The following is a 13,891-nucleotide window of genomic DNA, read 5'->3' as shown; positions in this document are numbered from 1 at the left end:
GTTTAGAAGTTTAATCAATGATCTTTTGACCTCAAGAATCCAGTTGAGTCTCTGTGAGCGGAGCCCCGCTCCACGGTGACAGTGTGGTTGATTGGCTGCGGGAAGTCCAACTCTGTTAGTGTCAGTCTTAATAACTGGCCGGTGTCAGAAATGGACATATGGTGGCTCTAATCCCAGGTCACAGCCTCCAAGGTAATGGGGTTTTTCCATAGGCCCGGATGGGTCTGCTTTAGTCCCGCTGTGCCAAGCCAAGCCCTGATGACATGTGTTTTCCACTACAGCCCCACAGCAGGGGATAGCCTCGCTGCTGTGGGTAGTGATGGCGCAGTGGATAATAATAATAATAATAATAATAATAATTTATACATCCCACAAGGGAAATTACAATGTTTTCACTCTGTTATTATACACATTACACACAGGCCTGAATTACACACATACTCAGTACCTATAGAGATGTCAGAGTGAGGGGGCTGCCCATAGAAAGGCACCCTGAGCAGTTGGGGGTTTGGTGCCTTGCTCAAGAGCACCTTGAACTGAACTGGCACCTCTCCAGCTACCAGTCCACCACCATACTTTGGTCCATATGGGGACTTGAACCAGCAGCGCTCCGGTTCCCAACCCAACTCCCTACTGACTGAGCTACTGCCACCCCATGACATGTCATACCTTTGGTGTGGAAGATCTTGGTTCGAGTCCCACAGCAATACATCAACCAATGTGTCCCTGAGCAAGACACTTCTGCCCTAGTTGCTCCAGAGGCGTGCGGCCTCTGACATATATAGCAATTTTAAGTCGCTTTAAGTCGGATAAAAGCGTCAGCTAAATGACACGTAACGTAATGACCCGACCATGGTCTACTACAAGCCGGTCTCCTGTGTTGTGTCCAATAGGGCGGGGCAATATCAATATGATAATTTATTGTCTTTCAATGGAATGATGTCGTGATGAAATCATATATCGAGATATCGTAATATACAATTACGTTGTCTACATCAGTGATTCTCAAACGTTTTCACATCAAGGACCCCTAAACTGACACAAATTAGACCACGGACCCCCCATCTGATAAGACTTTGTCCCAGATGTTGTATTACAGAAAGTGAATGAAACCCATGAGAAAAATAGTCATACAATCTGTCACTTATGGATGAAATTATAGTGAAAATAATTGATTCCCCTTTTTGTTGGGGACCCCCCTGGAACCCCTTCAAGGACCCCTGGGGGGTCCCCGGACCGCTCTTTTGAGAACCACTGGTCTACATTGATAATAAGAAGCACATACTGGCTCAATTTTTCAATTGTCATTTGAAGAATTGCATATTTTTACACATACATGTAAACACAGTCAGTATATAGCTGGGGAACAATGTATTTATTTTTTCTCCATGATTTCACTTGAAACTATTGTTGGTTATTTATCTAAAATCTCATTCTAAAAAAAAAAAAGTTTTGTGAAAGCACTAATTGTCAACCCCACAATATCGTCGCAAAATCGATGGATTTGGTCCAGAATATCGTGACACGTGATTGGTGTGTGATGAGCACACCTCCAATATGTCATCAAGGTGAACAGCTTCACCCTTCCTGTGCGGTGCTAGCGTGGCCCGACTGGCTCGTGGCCATCTATGGCAGCTCTGTGTAACAAGGGATACTTGATACTCTTTGTCATTCAAACTGGACTCTTTTTGTGTTGTCCTTTGGGTCCCGGTGACCCGAAGGACAAAACGAGGGTTAATACAGCACCTTGGTGCTATTTTGTACAGCATTTTGGTCAGCTTAAACTATGTTTAAAACCCGTGTGTTTTGTCTTTGGGTCAAATTGACCCATTTTCAATTTAAATTTTATATCAGAAAATATGGCTCGATGGTGTTTTTCGCCCCTAACTGCTCCTCCCAGGCAGTGCTTAACCCAAACCTAGCGCTGAAAATGTGTAGAAGAAAAATTTTACAATTTAAAAAGTTGGAAAAAGCAAAAACAAACTGTGAGACAACACAAGGGTTAAAACATAGGACGGTTTCTAAGTTTGTAGCCAAGACTTTGACAAGCCAAACATTGCCCTTTGGTGGCCCAAAGAGCGGGAGGAGAAAACCTATTGATTTGTTCATTATGTTTAAAAGACTTGATTAACAAACCTAACCGTGTTTATAGAGGCTGATGAGGTTGGAGGTGGTGAAGATGTTCAGCAACAATTTATTTGTTAATCAATCAAAAATGCCAAATATTTTTAAAATATGGGGATTTAGTTTAGTTTTGTTTGCTCTTGATTTAATAATTTGGGGTTTGGATTTTTCATTGGACAAAACAATCAATTTTTATTATTATTATTATTTTATACAGTAAAAAAAATCCATGTTATTCTCAAAACTACTAAAGAGACAAATTGATGGCAAAATGTATCATTAGTAGCAGCCAGATGCCTCAAAGACCGCATCCGCAATCTAACCCCAGCTGCACTTTAACTCTGCTAAATAGTTTTCAAACCTCCTCCAAACCCAGTTGTAAATTAAATGCCGATGACAATGATGGGGATAACGCAGCCCCTAAGGCAGTATCGACTCTCTCTCTCCACCTGTAGTGGGAATGCATCTCTGCACAGATTGCTGCCTTGCTCCTTATTTGTCACTCCCTGTGCTGCTGAAGCATTCTGCTGACCTGGGTTGGTTTTCTTTTTCTTTTTTTTTGCTTGCAGCCCTGGAGGAGATTGGATCCACCATAATCTGCAGTAGTCGTGCTCATGGTAACATCGGAGGGTAGAGGGATAGGGGGGGTGGGCTTAATTTCTCTATCACCTGCATCTTTCCCCCCCCTCCACCTTCCTGCCCACCCCTCCCATCCAGCAAGCATCTGCAGAGTGATCAAATTACCCACTATTTACCGCATACTATCCTCCGATTACTGTTATTTAGTCCAATGGCCGGGGTGATTTGAACACACACACACACACACACACACACACACACACACACACACACACACACACACACACACACACACACACACACACACACACACACACACACACACACACACACACACACACACACACACACACAAGGCTGTTCATTCACCCGCCCTGTGCCCTTCCATTTCTCTCCCAGTGACAACGGTAATGAGCCGGTCCACATCCTTAATCGTGTGTGTGTGTGTGTGGTTGTGTGTGTGGTTGTGTGTGTGGTTGTGTGTGTGGTTGTATGTTTGGTTTATTTGAGGCAGTATTTGTCCATTTCAGTGTCTTATCTGAATGCATCTGTTTACTTTGGACTGAAAAGGGCCTAATTTCTGTATCACTTTTTCCCTCAATGTATCAATTTGTCTATGAAATGTCTGTCCATCGCAATTTCCCAAAGCCCAAAAATAATGACTTGAGATGCTTTGTTTTGTCTGACCAGCAGTGTGAAACCCCAAACATATTCATTTCACAGTGATAAAAGATAGGAAAAAGGCAGCTAATCCACACAGTTTAAAAGCTGGAGTTTGCAAACGTTTGGCATTTTGTGCCCGGTAAATTCTTGAAACCTTTTTGAAATTGTCCTCAATGTTCCAAACACGTGTTCCCTGTTCAGTGTACTGTGGATGTACAGAAGTGATTTAATGTTTTTTCTTTTGCGTTCTTCCTCAGGTCATGAGTGCCTCTAGGAAAGACCTAGTGGAGAATAACCTCACCTGTCCAAAGCCCCGCCCTACCTGGGCCTCGCCTTGCTCCCCGACCCTGGACTCCCACCATGAGTAAGTTCCTGACTCTTTATTAATTCATCAAGAGCTGTCTGCCTGTTCATGTGTGCGCTCCTCCACTGGCTGCTTTGTTGTTGTGATGCATATTGCAGGATATTATCTAGGGGTTATAAAGTAAAGTAAAGGTACTTTATTTGTCACATACACGTACATGTAGCGAAATTCATTCTCTGCATTTAACCCATCCCTCAAGGGAGCAGTGGGCAGCCAATCACAGCGCCCGGGGACCAACTCCAGATCTGAGCCAGTGCCTTGATCAAGGGCACTGCCTGGAGAACCTAGTATATACATACATCAGTCTGGATCGACATATCGATTCAAAGATCCACAATCCAATAGTATCGATGCAAATTGAAAATATCGATAACATATTGTCTGTAAGTTGCCCCTTCATTATAGATTCCCACTTTATTTAATTATTTTTTATTAAAAACAATAGTTTGTTTTTCACTTAAATGCCTGGAAGGACTCCGTTATAAAACTGACAAATCATATTTAGTTATTTTTTTTGAGTTGGTATTAATGTAACTGTGTTAAATGGACATATGATATCGTCTCGTTTCGATCGCAGGTTCCTGAATTGAATCGACTCGAAATTGAACAGTGTCTTTAAGATGTCAGCAAATATCGCATCGTTGTCCAAAGAATCGATATAATATCGTATCGTGATAAAACTTGTGATTTTTTCAGAAACATGCATCTAATTTGTATTTGTGCAGTTGTGTATTTGTGTCGTGGTTTTTTATTTCAATCTGACCAGAGACTAGAGATGTATATGAGCCACTTGGCTAAAGCTGGCACATTTATATTCTAGTGAGGTCAGTTACTGTGAGCGAATAATCTGAACTAAAACTATTTCAAGAGAGAATTTGGGATTTGGGTTTCAAATCAATTGATCCCAGTCCATTTTATTTTTTTTATTTTTTTTTTGGAACCAGCATTTCAAGGCCATTGGAGGAACTGCAGATTAAGATACTTCTGTCATTACTTTGGCTTGCTGTTTCAGTGAAATCAATAGTAGTGTTTGACTTTTCTAACTGGATTGGTTACTGTGGTTGGAAGTGTTGCTCAGCTGTAGTGGGTGAGGTATTTTTTTTTTTTTTTTTTTTAATGAACATTAAAATGGTTGGGAACAGGGTAGTCTGAGATCTGATTTGAAGATGATTGTAGTATTGCATGGATGCAGTGTTAAAGATGTGGCGTCAATACGCTGGATCCGCCCCGCCCCCCCACCCCCTGCCCTCCCGATGGCAGAAACATATGGCACAAACGTGCTGCAACCCTCACCGCCTTATAACTCATCAATCACACCGCAAAGCATGATGGGAGGGCAAATGTAGCAGGATGTGCAGTCCATCAGCTCCATCTACTACTGTGTGTGTGTGTGTGTGTGTGTGTGTGTGTGTGTGTGTGTGTGTGTGTGTGTGTGTGTGTGTGTGTGTGTGTGTGTGTGTGTGTGTGTGTGTGTGTGTGTGTGTGTGTGTTCCTATCTCTTGCACAGTTGCATGTCAGTGTGCCTGTAATGGCACGGCCTCACATGTCAGCTCAGTGTGAGTCATCCAGCGAGGCCAGACTGCAGTATGCTTTATTATTTTACGCTCATACATGTGTGTAACGTCTAACACACACACACATACACACTGCACCAGATGATCATTTGCACCACGAGGGAGTGTGTCCTTTGTTTCTGAAACTGGGTGATATATCTTGAGTATATTACTATATACCAATATATGATTATGTTGAGGTAAATATATGCATGATACGTAATCATAAAATTTATTTGTTTTAATGTGATTATCTGCATTCCACTGTTATTATGCATTACCAAAAATATTTGCAATGATAATTGGGGAACCGAATTCTGCAAAATAGAAGACGATATTGAACTCTTGCCAAGCCTTTGCTGAACTGGAGAACTGTGTGTGGATCACTGTTTATGTAAACAACGTTACAGACTTCATCTCTCTGTTAGAGTGATGGCTCTATGTCATTCAGGCGCTGAGTGAAAGAACCACAAGTGCTTTCTGTTCTCTTGCAAGCTGCAAGGGTGGATTTTTTTTTTCAAATCTTAATTTTGCCGTCGAAGCCCTAATTAATGAACGTCGGGGAGGCGAATGGAAAAAGCCCATTTCTAACAGCGCATCTGACGTGAGAAATGTCTCCTCAACAGCTAAAATTTGGCTCATTCCTGGTGTTTTGTGGCTTACTGACTTTTGTTCTTTGTGGAAAGGAAATGATAATTGAGTTCTAAATGGCGACAAGCAACCCAGTCTCATATAAAAACGTACCCTGTTTTTATATGAGACTGGGTTGCGACAAGACATGCTTCGAAATGGTCTCTTGTGTTGCTGTTCTCGGCATATCATTCAGACGTGTCTCTCTTGTGTTAAAAGCGATACAGAAATGCTACTAGGGATACTTTTTCCCTCCGGATACCATTTTCGAAGCTGTTGATTCGATACGGGCCCTCTCTGTTGCCCTGATTTTTAAAATCTGTAAACCTTGTATCATTGGGATCATTGTCTTATTTGGGTGGAAATATTTAAGTTACATATATTAACTGTTTGTGCTTTAGGAAACACTTTCACAATCATTTGTAATGTGACTATGAAGACAAACGTTGTGATGTGAGACAATGCGATCACTTGGAAAAGACGATAAGATGTAAGATACATGTCAATAATACCAAAATCCCAGACAGTGTTGACTCTCATATCAATTTATTGCCCACCGTGAAGCTAAAGATAATGAAATATGAAAGATTTATTTGCTCTTTGATATCAGGCCTTCACATTCTCCGGCTCTGCCCTCTCAGACCTTGTTTTTTTTCTTTTTTTTCTGGCGTTTAGCTCACTTCACAGATAAGGACTGAACAGTAGCCAGCATTTCCTCCTGCCAGCAGTTGTTAACTCACTGTGTGCCGTTGGCCTCGCCAGTGTTTCTCTGTGCTGAGCTGTGAGGCTGTAGATCTGTGTACCAGGGGGGCTGGGACTGGGTTTCCGGGGCAACCCAGCGCATGTGAGGCGTTGACTGCAAGCCGATTGGATTAAGCAGACGCTGCTGAAGAGGAGGGCTGAGAGGTTTAACCCGATTACTGTGTGTGTGTGTGTGTGTGTGTGTGTGTGTGTGTGTGTGTGTGTGTGTGTGTGTGTGTGTGTGTGTGTGTGTGTGTGTGTGTGTGTGTGTGTGTGTGTGTGTGTGTGTGTGTGTGTGTGTGTGTGTGTGTGTGTGTGTGTGTGTGTGTGTGTCAAGGGAAGTTAGGTGGTTGGTCTGATTGATTGGGAGTGATGAAAATGGAAGAAAGTGTGATTGATGAGCTGAGTCATGTAACAGTGGGGAAAAAAGCCACCAGCAGCTTGGCGGTGTACGCGCCAGCCGCTTCGTTTCGATTGTCCAGATCAAATTTTCATCATATGATAACGTCTCTGCCCGCTAGGACTGGGCCTCGTTCAACATTTTCGATTACAGATACCGTGAGTTTGATACCGGTTCCTGAACGGTACTTTTTGCGATACCAATTTTATAAAATCCATTTGAACAAAAACACAATTTACGGCATACATTTTTAGCTCCTACTACGGCTGGGCGATATGAAGAAAATCAGATATTTTTGACCAAATATCTCAATATCTACTATATTGCGACAATAATGTATGGTTGACAATTGGTGCTTTTACAAAATATTTTCACAGATTTGAGATAATCATCAGTAATGTGGATATAATGGCTAAGTGGTTAAGGGCAAATAAGTTCAGGAAATGAAAATCACTTTACTGTAATGCAGCCTTTAAAACCAGGACAAGACGACACCGAAGCCATATTACGATATCCAGAATCTAAGACGATATCTAGCCTCATATCACGATGTCGATATGATATCGATATATTGCCCAACCTAGGCATGGGCCGGTATGAGATTCTGGCGGTATGATAACCTTCAGAAAAAATATAACGGTATTGCAATTACAGCTTTAAAATGTTTGGGCAAATAAAAAATTTTTTTTTTAAAAAGCACTTTCTGTCCTTGACACCTCATAAAAAAAACAGCTCACGCCGCAGGAACAGTATGATGGTACATTTTTGTGGTGTTGAAACCTTGACTTTTTCAAACCGCGGTATACCTTGTAACCGGCCCGTGCCTAGCCCAGCACCTAGCTCCGACTATGGAGCCCCGTCTCTGTGTAACGTCAAGTTTTTCCTGCGTGCCCCTACGACGTGTAACATGTAGGGCAAGTTACTTCCAAAATGTAATATATTATAGATGACTAGTTACTGTCATTTGAGAGTAATTCGTTATATTACAATACTATTACTACTACTACTTTTGCATTGAGTTACTTTCACCAAAATAACAGCGGAAGTTTGACTTGGCAGGTAGCTTGTGAATTTCACCACCGGATCAATAAAGTCTTTATCCACTTTAATACATCATAGATTATTCGTCATATTTTGTATAATTAATATGAATATGCAAAGTAACTAAAGAGAAAAATAAAACGTACAATAGGCAAGTAGGAGAAAATGAAAATACTCAATTAAAAGTACCTTACAGTTGTATTGAAGTACGGTACGGTATTGTAATTTGGTATCGAATGACGGGGCATTTTTTTGATACGGTTGGTGCCCAAAAATCATCGAATTCGGTACCCAGCCCTACTGCCGGCCTAATCTCCCCGTAAACAACTTAAATAGCGCAAAATACACAGAGAGAGAAAACATGAGATGAACAACTTTTGGTTCGGTTATTGTAGTCTAAATGTGACCTGAATGTGCTTTGTAAGCAGCCGGCGCTCTGGGAGAAAGGCTTTTATGCGTTTCATTAATTATCTCAACCTTTGATAGACTCCCTCTCTCGCCTGGAGATGGTTGACGGTGTTGATATCCTGAGCTAATTACCTTAATTACCCCCCCTACAGCACGCACACACACACACACACACACACACACACACACACACACACACACACACACACACACACACACACACACACACACACACACAAACACGGCTGCCGGCCGGGGGCAGGGCGGGGTTAGTTTCCTATAACGAGTCTCTTAACAAGGATGGATGACTCACTCTGGATGCTCTGAATATTAGTGGAAAAAGAGAAAAGAGGGGACAGAAAGAGGTGTGTTGCTGTAAATTTAGTTTACTCTGGTGTCTTTTAATGGAGCCTCCCTGCATGTGCTGGACCTCTTGGGTGGGGGTTCTCAAAGTGGGCTCTGGGGTCCCTCAGGGGCCCTCGATGGCTTCCAGGTCTGCAACAAAGTGTGAAATGTATCATTAGTAGCAGTAGTGACGTTTTTAGGCTGGTGTGAAAGCTTTCATTCCAGTTCACGCCAAAACAACCAAAATTGGGTGTAATTTATTTTCCTTTTTCCTTCCTGAAATAAACCAGAAGCACAGATGAAAGCAGCCTTGTGTACAAAGTATGAATGGAAAGGAAGGTAGGAAAAGGTAGAAGATGTTTTCCATAAATGTATCCTCAAATACAGTGTGGTCAAAAGGCCAGATGTCTGAATAGATACAAAGGACATACATGTTCATGCAAACACCAATGCAGTGCGTGTTCTGAAATAAAAATAAACATTGCCCCGATGTACACACAGCGTTGTTTAGGTATTTTTAGTCATTTTTATTTTTTTGTTCCGTTACCTCCAACCCTCGTTTTGAGTCGCCGGATCAACCCCCCCACCCTCTGCGCTCCGGGACCTCCCACTTTACAAATTAAGCACTGGTTGCGGGATAGCTACCTGTGAAAAATAGGTGCGGGATGGGATTTGGTACCGTTTGTATAGTTCATTCAGAAGCTTCTTGGAGCCTTTTTATCCGCTGTGTGGCTGGGCATCATATCTTTGGCCAAATAACACGTTATAGCTTTGGTGATTTCGGTACGTCTCTTCGATTTCTTGTCGTACTTTGTGCCACTAGCAAAAACACTCGTTAGCGAGGCTTGTTTGGCTAGCTCTGGCGTATTACCCGCAACAGGTTGTTTTGGGGATAGTATCATGCACTCATAATTCGTTCCGTTTTGTTGTCTCCATCTATTTCTTTCCTTACACTGTCACTCTGTCGAAATATACACACACGTCACGTGCTACGCTCCATAGGGTTTGTCACCTAGTGGACCCGTGCGCTGACGTGCATGTGGCACGTTAACTGGCCAATCAAACATGATCATTACAGCGTTTCAAGCGGGCTCTAAATCAAACACAACTAAGTTACACAGGCAACGGACGGGACGCAGCATTCCACAACATAAACAAAACTTGTACTTATTGTGTCACTTTCGATATAATATTGCGCAACGTGACATCACGATAACAATATTAAGTCGATGTATATCATGCACCCCTAGCCAAAACACAAACGGACATTCCATTACGGAACGAAAATTTCAAAGGAAAAAATACTGGCTTCTAATTTTTCAACTTAGCATGTTTCCTTAATATCTGATGACATATTGTGTTCATTTTTTGATTAAATACCGTAAATATATTATATCTTGCACCTTTTAAAAGTGACCTATTTTCTTTATAAATAAGTGCTGCGCAGTGGGTGTGACGGTGGCTCATACTTTGGGAAATGGCTTATTTCTAAAAGTAACTGATAACTATTCATGAAGAAACATACTTGTAAGTGTTAAATTGGAGAGTGGTATTTGGTGTGGTGGTAGCACGCCCCCACGCCCATCCGCCGAAGCAGTCAAGCTAGGGGAAAACACCGAGTACCACAGTAAATTCCTCACAGGTTTCTCAGGGTGAAAACTTTATTAGATGCTCGTGATCTTCTGCTTGGTCCGATCATAACGTGGCCACATCCCTTCAGGCTGGATTGCGATGTGACAAATAATATTATCTGCGAATTGAGCAAGCTGTTTGCCCAAACAGCACACAGTCATTACGTCTGTTAATGATAGACTGCAGCGCTGTCTGCCTGTAGCGAAATGAAGCCCAGCTTTTTCCCCCCACAGAGGAGCAGGGGAGATTGATGACAAATGAGGGAGAGACAGAGCTATGTAACGTTTTATTGGTGTTGTATAAACAGCGCAGTTAAAGGAAGATAATAGCTCTGCAAAGTCTGAGGCGGGCAGGGACTCGGTATGTCGTCCATAGAAATACTGTAAATGGAGAGAGAGAGGAAGAAGCTCCAGCGTAGTTAATAAGTTCCTATTTATATTCTGTCTCTTCCTGTAGAGGCCTCATATGCTTTTTCCTGTAAGAACAACAGATCAGTTCAGTTCAGGGAAACGGACAGAAATGATAAATAACAATAATAGATATGAATAGGACTTAAATTCATTAAGCAAAAACTAAAGATAGTTTTTCCATTAAAGATTCCGGGCCCTATTTTAACGATCTTCACGGCGTGTAATAAGCCAAGAATGCACCTGAACACACCTCCCTGTAAGACCAGCACGCCCATGGGCGCACAGGTGGGCACAAGTGCATTCGCTATTTAAACGACGTGGAAAATTGACAACTGCATCGGTCTTAAACTAGAAAAGACACTTGCGTCGGGCGTTGCGCTGCGCCGGGGGCAAGATAGGGCCCTCAGTCTGAATAAAATTCACAGCAGTTGGACTACTTTGATACATCTACAATATACAGTGTGCTATTTTTTTTTAGCATACTTTGTTTGCTATTTGAAAAGAAATTAACAAACAACCACCTACATTGATTGTATTGATCTTTTTTTTACATTCTTTTGGCCATTTTAGGCCTTTTCTTAGACAGGAAATGGGGAGAGAGGGGGAATGAAATGCAGCAAAGGGCCACAGGTTGGAATTGAAATCATGTCTTGCAGAAATTTTTAACTTTTTGGTACTTTCAAAATGTTTTTGTCTGTAGAGCTGTAGCGATTCCAAATTTTGCTGTACAATTAATTGACTCAAACAATTGCGATTAACAATATAATTGTCTCTTTGAGTCGTATTTAAAAACATTTATCTATTACTTTTAAAAAAAAGTAAAGTTTTGAATGAATCCCAGCATACATCTCTTGGTTATAATATCACTGTCATATGACCCAGTAACAGTCCATGTTGTTGTTGTTGTTCTCCAAAAAGAGCCTTGAAATGTGATGCAAGTCATACTTTACGACTTCTGAGCTCACAAGTAGGAGGTTTGGAAGAGCAATTGAGGGAAGCGTGCGCAAGCATGGGCGGTTTGCTCCAATCTTCTCACCTGTCCTTCACCTATTCCGGCACGTGCACTCACACACACCCACGCACTTCCTTCATCTCCCTGTCAGAAGAAGATTGATGTCATTGGGCGGTGTGCTGGGCACACACTGTCTGGGTGCGGTGCAGGATAATTATCTCCTCTTCAAAGCCTCATCTGGCCTCCATCTGCTGGCCTGTCTAGCACTGTTAGCTTAGCCACAGAGCTCCCAGCTGCTAGACCTGCAATATGTTTTAATAGTCATCTTAGCATGCAGGTTTCCAGCTACAACCTGGTTTACATTCATTCCCTTGGAAACTGCTTAACACAAGCATACACTCTTAAGAAATAACAGAAAAAGTTCTGGCAGCTCATTACCTGGACTCTGTAATTAAAAACCGAAATGTTGTCTGTAGCTACAGTAAAAATACAGAACATTTTCTGTTATTTAAAAAAATTTTGGGGCGCTTTAGAAGCTTTTTTTGATGCTTTTTTACACTTTCCACGCTTTACGTTTTCAACGTTTTTTTAATTTATTTTTTATTTATTTTTTTACGAAAATTGTATTGAAAACATACAGTACGTTTTCCAGTACCTGAAATTAATAACAAAACTGGTACAGTAATAAAACTATGATTTGGTTTTCTCTAGTTGTCTATAATGGAACTGAAGCAGCACGTTTGTTGTGTAAGAGGCACTTAACATCTGGAGTATCACGGAAATTTCAGAGTTGCTCAATCCTGTGTACTATTACTTTGCTTTATTTGTGTTTGCTCAGTAGATAATACCCCGTTTTTGACAGCACTTGAAGGCAGCATTTGTTCTTGTGTTTTTCTAGCCGTTAAACCCTTTAGCCCTGAAGTGATGATGACACATCTCCTGGTGTGAAATGTGTCGTCTTACCTCACACAGGCTCCAGATAGTTAGAGCCTCTCTGCCCACAGAATGACTCAAGGCTAATTACTAGAAAAGATTTGTTTATTCGGAAAAGCACCTGAGGAAAGGGGACCGTTTCAGTTTGTTGTTGTTCCACGGGTTGGGCAGGTTTATCGGCCTGCCGCGCTTCCTCCTCTTGAAGGAATTGTCACCCTGAGCGTGCTGTGAATTTGAATTTGAATGAAGGATTAAGGATTAAGATTAGTCTCGATTTTTATGACATGCTGTTTCATTGATGCCACTGTGTCTGATCCACATCTAAGGTGTCCCGCAGAAAGGAAATGCATTAGTGGAGGCTGCCTCTAGTGTGATGTCCCACTAGAGGCAGCCTCCAGGAGACACACAGGAGACTTTATGAACACTGTAGTGTCACTGCAGTAGCAAAATGGTCATCAAGTCGGAGATGTTTACTCCCAGAATGCTACTTAGTGTGGTTGTTACCACGACTTCTCCCTCTTTATTACCCAGTATTCAATTTGTTTCGCTGGCTGCTTTATCGGCATGACACCGAGATTTCATATACCACCAAAGCAGAAGGAAAACCTTCACTATTGAGCAGAAACAATCAGTTATCTTCTCAGCATTGCTGATGGCAGCTGCAAATGGCAGTAATTTGGACCATTGCTTCTTACCATTTTGCCGACCGTGCTGTAGTATTTTAAGGCTTCAAATTTCAAGAGTCTGCTCCGTTGTTTTCAAAAATGAATGGGAGCCAATGGCTGCTTTGAAACAAATTCAATACTCTACATTATGTTGACCAAACGATGCAAGTTCCATTCAGTAGCTGATCTGGAGCGTTCAACTGTATCACACAAACTTCCTCTGCAGACACAGATTGCCCAGTTTGGATTATTGATGGTCAATGTTCTATTTTTCTGGGCACTGGCAAGAATTCCTGCCCATGTTGGCTTAAAATGTGACATTGAAAGTCCATTCTTGACTGTGGAAACGGTTGTTGACAAAACAAAGTCGTCACAAGGTCCATTTAGTAGTGCCTACCTCTAAGATGGCGAACAGTGGGTGATACAATCAAAAGCCCCAGAACAGCTACCA

The 13,891-nt window shown here is 41.8% G+C and overlaps 1 protein-coding gene across 1 annotated transcript in view; it reads left to right on the top strand.

Annotated features, from left to right (window-relative positions):
- usp6nl (USP6 N-terminal like) overlaps positions 1 to 13,891 on the top strand; it is a 111,999-nt gene that overhangs the window by 12,896 nt on the left and 85,212 nt on the right. Inside the window, exon 2 of the mRNA XM_028570220.1 lies at positions 3,624 to 3,730. Coding sequence (XP_028426021.1) covers positions 3,727 to 3,730 — 4 coding nt within the window. The 5' untranslated portion in view covers positions 3,624 to 3,726. The remainder of the gene's footprint in view (positions 1 to 3,623; positions 3,731 to 13,891) is intronic.

Source organism: Perca flavescens, chromosome 23 (genome assembly GCF_004354835.1).
Source record: "Perca flavescens isolate YP-PL-M2 chromosome 23, PFLA_1.0, whole genome shotgun sequence".
Taxonomy (NCBI): Eukaryota; Metazoa; Chordata; class Actinopteri; order Perciformes; family Percidae; genus Perca; species Perca flavescens.
Note: the sequence above shows the minus strand (reverse complement) of the source record. Positions and strands in the feature narration are given on the sequence as shown.